The following is a 5,759-nucleotide window of genomic DNA, read 5'->3' as shown; positions in this document are numbered from 1 at the left end:
TGGAGGACTACAGAATAAACCCTGCCCAATTAGAGGTGGAAGTCACTGCCATACTTATGTCCTTGGAGACGATGCAGTTCTCTCTCCCACTCCCTGCTCGGAGAATAATCCCACACAATTTCCTCAGCTGCGATATAAATAATCTTCGCCTCCTGGTACTGTGTTTGATCCGGGTTTGGCTCTGAACACTTCCTTACTTGGTATTTATGTTTCATGCCTCCAATATAGTGCTCTGAGGTCATACAAACCACATCAAAAATGCCTAGAGGGGAATAAGAAAAGAATACTTAAGGCATTGCATTCAGATTTCTTTTCTCTAAGTCATCTATAAGATATACATCCCCCAGAGAAATACTATAAGATGGTTCATTCATTCTTTCACTAATTTGACAAGTATTTATTGAGTATCTTCTTTATGCCAGGCATATTTCTGGGCACTTAGGAAACATTAATGAATAAAATAGGTAAACATTCTTGCCCTTGAGGTTTATATTGCAGGGTGTTGTAGAGACAGACAACCAACCTAGTAAGTAATGTTGATGTGGGTTGGAAGGTGATAAGTGCTATGGATTAAGGAAAATGTAGGACAGTGTAAGGAGTATTGAGAATTCTGGATAATATGTGGAGGGAGAGGGCAATGAACAATATTTTATAGGATGATCAGGGTAAGTCTTGATGGGGGAGTGACATTTGGGCAAAGATTCACAAGAGGTAGATGGTGGATCCAGAGGAAGAGCAATCCAGCAAGAGGAAATAGAAAGCAAAATTCCCTGCCTGAGGGTCTGCTTGGTGTGTCTGAAGGCCATCTAAGAAGCCTGGGGGTCTGGAGTAGTGTGAGCAAGGCTGAGGGTACTAGGAGACAGGATTGGTGGGGAATGGAGGACAAAGTCACATAGGCCCTGTGGGCCATTGAAAAATCTGTAGCTTTAACTCTGAGTCTATGAGTGACATAGAACATTCTGGCAGTTGTGCTGAGAATAGACCAGAGTGGGCAAGGGAGGAAGGAAGGAGACTTGTTAGAAGGCTATTACAATAACCCACAAGGGATGATGATGGTTGGAGCACAGAGGTAGCGTGGAGGTAGTGAAAGGAAGTTGAAGGAAATCAGAATAATATGCAGAGTACATCATGAGAAATGCTGGACTGGAAGAAACACAAGCTGGAATCAAGATTGCTGGGAGAAATATCAATAACCTCAGATATGCAGATGACACCACCGTTATGGCACAAAGTGAAGAGGAACTAAAAAGTCTCTTGATGAAAGTAAAAGAGGAGAGTGAAAAGGTTGGCTTAAAGCTCAACATTCAGAAAACGAGGATCATGGCATCCGGTCCCATCACTTCATGGGAAATAGATGGGGAAACAGTGGAAACAGTGTCAGACTTTATTTTTTGGGGCTCCAAAATCACTGCAGATGGTGACTGCAGCCATGAAATTAAAAGACGCTTACTCCTTGGAAGGAAAGTTATGACCAAACTAGATAGCATATTCAAAGGCAGAGACATTACTTTGCCAACAAAGGTCCATCTAGTCAAGGCTATGGTTTTTCCAGTGGTCATGTATGGATGTGAGAGTTGGACTGTGAAGAAAGCTGAGCGCCGAAGAATTGATGCTTTTGAACTGTGGTGTTGGAGAAGACTCTTGAGAGTCCCTTGGACTGCAAGGAGATCCAACCAGTCCATTCTGAAGGAGATCAGCCCTGGGATTTCTTTGGAAGGAATGATGCTAAAGCTGAAACTCCAGTATTTGGCCACCTCATGCGAAGAGTTGACTCATTGGAAAAGACTTTGATGCTGGGAGGGATTGGGGGCAGGAGGAGCAGGGGACGACGGAGGATGAGATGGCTGGATGGCATCACTGACTCGATGGATGTGAGTCTGAGTGAACTCTGGGAGTTGGTGATGGACAGGGAGGCCTGGCGTGCTGCCATTCTTGGGGTCTCAAAGAGTCGGACACGACTGAGCGACTGAACTGAACTGAACTGAACTGAATAAGAACCCAAAACAATGACCACAATGAAAACAAATCACCTCAACAACAACAAACTCCAGCATGGATCAGACCAGAAAATTCCACCTAAATTCCAGTTGCCTTTTATTTTGGTAATTGTATGCCCTTCGTGTTCTGACTTTGTTTCTATTAATATTTATATCACCTTCATCAACATCAGCATTCTCTTTCAACTCTGTACATATTTCTGTGGTTATTGTTACTTATCATTACACTGCCGTGTGTTTACTGTGGTGGATACTGTTTAGGAAAAAGGAAAAAAAGCAGACTACTTTTTTTTTTTTTTAAGACCAGGGAAACATCTACAGAGGAAAGGAGAGGAAGAAGTGGGAGGGGAATGGGTGATAACTTGCTACTAGGTGAATGACTACAGCAGAGAAGAGAAAGTAGTGAAGAAAGACCTTTCTTTTCTTCTTGTGATTACTTCTTTTTGGATAATCTTTTTAAAATATTATTTTTAAAGTGTAGTTGATTTGCAATGTTTCTGCCATACAATAAAGTGATTCAGTAATATGTATGTATATCTTTCAGAATCTTTTCCATTATAGGTTATTACAAGATACTGCATATAGTTCCCTGTGCTGTAAGTAGGTCTTGTTGTTTATCTATTTTATACATAGTACTGTGTGTTTATCCCCCTTTCCTCTTTGATAAACATGAATTTGTTTTCTATGTCTATGAGTCTACTTCTATTTTGTAAAGTTCACTTGTATCGTTTTTTCAGATTCCACATATAAGCAATATCACACGATATCTGTCTTCCTTTGTCTGACTTACTTCACTTAGTATAATAAAGTCCATCATTGTTGCTGCAAATGGCAATATTTCTTTTTTTTAAAAATGGCTGAGTAATCTTCTGATTACTCATAATCACCAGCACTGTTTGTTTGGAAAGTAGAATAAAAAATTTTGAAATGTAAATATATAGTCAGATGAATTTGTGATATCACAAAGAGTTAAGACACAAATCCATGGTATTTATAGAGTAATTTGTTTATTGCAGTGCTTCCCGCATAGCTCAGTTGGTAAAGAATCTGCCTGCAATGTAGGAGACCCCGGTTCGATTCCTGGGTCGGGAAGATCCACTGGAGAAGGGATAGGCTACCCACTCCAGTATTCTTGGGCTTCCCTTGTGGCTCAGCTGGTAAAAAATCTGCCTGCAATGCAGGAGACCTGGGTTTGATCCCTGGGTTGGGAAGATCCTCTGGAGAAGGGAAAGGCTACCCACTCCAGTTTTCTGGCCTAGAGAATTCCATGGACTGTATAGTATAGTCCATGGGGTCGCAAAGAGTCAGACACGACTGAGTGACTTTCACTTTCACTTGTTTATTGCATAGCCAGTATTCAACTGGTGTCAGTACTTTTTGACCAAAAAGAGTTTTGTTTGCTTGTTTATTTTATTTTTTGTTAAGGTGGGATGAAAGAAAATACTAAAATTTTAAGTCTAAAATATACCAGGCCCTTCACTACATTGCATCTATCTCATATGATTGTGTTTATTGCTTTTTATGGATTGTAAATTATTACAATCCCTGTTTTATAAATGAGGGTATTAGATTCAGAGGAAAGGGGAGGCTCCTCTGATTTCCTTAACGATTTTCTATACAAGGTGCTTTTAAAAAACTGCCAGAAGTAGTCAACCTCGTTGAAGTAAAAATATTTCCCAAGGGAGCAAAACTAGCAAGGAGAGGGATAAGAAAGGAAGGTGAAAAAGAGACGGGTAAAAAAGAAGGGAAAGGTTGATGAAGGAGGAAGACCTGGGAAACAAATGGACAGAAGAGTAAGAAATGCAGCAGATAATAGAATGAAAGCAAATTAAAATGCTTCAGAGCATATTCGTTGCTTTTGAAAAGTATGGGTTGATTTAGAGCCTGATACCTGGGAAGAGAAAAATGGAAAGAGCTGAGAGGATTTTTGTGTACGGGAAAATGATATACTAACACTCCTATAAATTAAATGGAGCAGGGCAAAAGTTTTCTTAAACATTATTTGGATAGCTTCCTTTTTTCCTGTACAAACAATATTCAGTGCATATAAAGACATTGCTTTTTCATAGTTTGGGCATATTTCAGGCTGATGGAGAAGATCCACAACTTACCTGTGGAATCAGGGGTCATAAGAAGTGTTTGGGAGTTATGGGGATTCACAACTATGGTGTCATCCCTTGATCCTAAGGAAGTGAAGGTATTTCCTGAAAAATATATCCCATGTAAGTCTTGACTTGATCCCACACTAAGAACATGCCATGAAACATTTTCTCCCAAGCACATATCTAGTCCAGGCAGATTTCCATACATGTATCCATTTATCGCTGCAAGATATTGTGACAAAGAAAAGATTGTTTAATTTATTGGTACTTGACATCTCTTGGACTCAACCAAGGACTATTCATTAAGCAGTTCATTCATGTAAGATATCAAGATTACCCAAGCCAACCCCCTTTTTTTAGATTTGATGAAACTAAGGTCAGAGAGACTTGTTCAGTGTCATGAAGCTAATGAATGAAAATGTTGAGACCAGAGTCCAAGTCTCCAGATTCTAGACCATTCTTTTTTCCCTCCACACTTTAAAGTCTTCAGAAACCAACCAACCAACTCAAGAAACACCCCACCTATCCACTCCATTACTTTGGCAATAGAGAAATATGTCTTTTCTGTATCATATTTAGTAATAGCTAAAATAATGTATTGCACCAAAAAAGCATTGGTAAACATTTGATAGAATGTAACATAATCACCCTAGTAGGCACTATTTTTATTGGGAAATTATATTTAAAGAAAACATGAAACATATTAGCCAACCATTGAGGGGAAAATATGTTTCTCTTAAAAAATCTGTAATTCTTTAGGCCTAGTGAAATTAAACTGCTTAATACATTTAAGTTAAGTGTTCTCTTACAATACATCTTGTTAGACTCTTGGAAGTTTGGATCCTCTGTATCCACATTTTCAGGCTCTGTGGTAAATATTCTGATATTTTTATCTAAGAGATAACTTCGATTTTCATCAAATATTGTGGCAAGTAGGTAAAATTCTTTGTCTATTCCTTTCTGTGGATGAGAATAGAAAAAATAAACAGACACAAAATATGCATAGTACATATCCAAAGTCTAGTCAAATGGTTGGCCCTCGTATAGGATTTCCCATGCAATGGGATTTGTATGTTCTTGGAAAAACTGATCAATTAACTTCCCCACTTATGGACTTTTTATACAAATGTATGAATCCCAGTGAATAGATTTATCGCAGAACTAAGAAGTTGGGAGAAATCTCTACCACTGTTTTCATGTAAAGCTCTTACTCTAGGGACCCCCTATATCTTAACTCCATAAAACTAAACACTATAATCACAGATGTTTATAGTGGCTTATCTTGGAAGCTTTGTAAAAAGTAAGTTAAATAAAATGTTTTCAATTCTAGAAAGTCTGTATTTTAGGGTTTCTGAAGAAATATATGTATATATTTATATTTTTGGATAAAATAGAAAAATTATATGTACTGTAAAAATATGAGGCTATATAATTTTGAACTGTGGTGTTGGAGAAGACTCTTGAGAGTCCCTTGGACTGCAAGGAGATCCAACCAGTCCATTCTGAAGGAGATCAGCCCTGGGATTTCTTTGGAAGAAATGATGCTAAAGCTGAAACTCCAGTACTTTGGCTACCTCATGTGAAGAATTGACTCATTGGAAAAGACTCTGATGCTGGGAGGGATTGGGGGCAAGGAGGAGGAAGGGGACAACGAGAGGAC

General features: G+C 38.7%; 1 protein-coding gene across 1 annotated transcript in view; it reads right to left on the bottom strand.

Annotated features, from left to right (window-relative positions):
- LOC105001748 (ceruloplasmin-like) overlaps positions 1–5,759 on the bottom strand; it is a 40,164-nt gene that overhangs the window by 18,746 nt on the left and 15,659 nt on the right. Inside the window, exons 10-12 of the mRNA XM_010858115.1 lie at positions 4,909–5,059; positions 4,109–4,321; positions 55–262 (exon numbers count right to left, since the gene is read on the bottom strand). Of these exons, the coding sequence (XP_010856417.1) occupies positions 55–262; positions 4,109–4,321; positions 4,909–5,059 (572 nt within the window). The remainder of the gene's footprint in view (positions 1–54; positions 263–4,108; positions 4,322–4,908; positions 5,060–5,759) is intronic.

This window comes from Bison bison, unplaced genomic scaffold (assembly GCF_000754665.1).
Source record: "Bison bison bison isolate TAMUID 2011002044 unplaced genomic scaffold, Bison_UMD1.0 scf7180017864384, whole genome shotgun sequence".
Lineage (NCBI taxonomy): Eukaryota > Metazoa > Chordata > Mammalia > Artiodactyla > Bovidae > Bison > Bison bison.
Note: the sequence above shows the minus strand (reverse complement) of the source record. Positions and strands in the feature narration are given on the sequence as shown.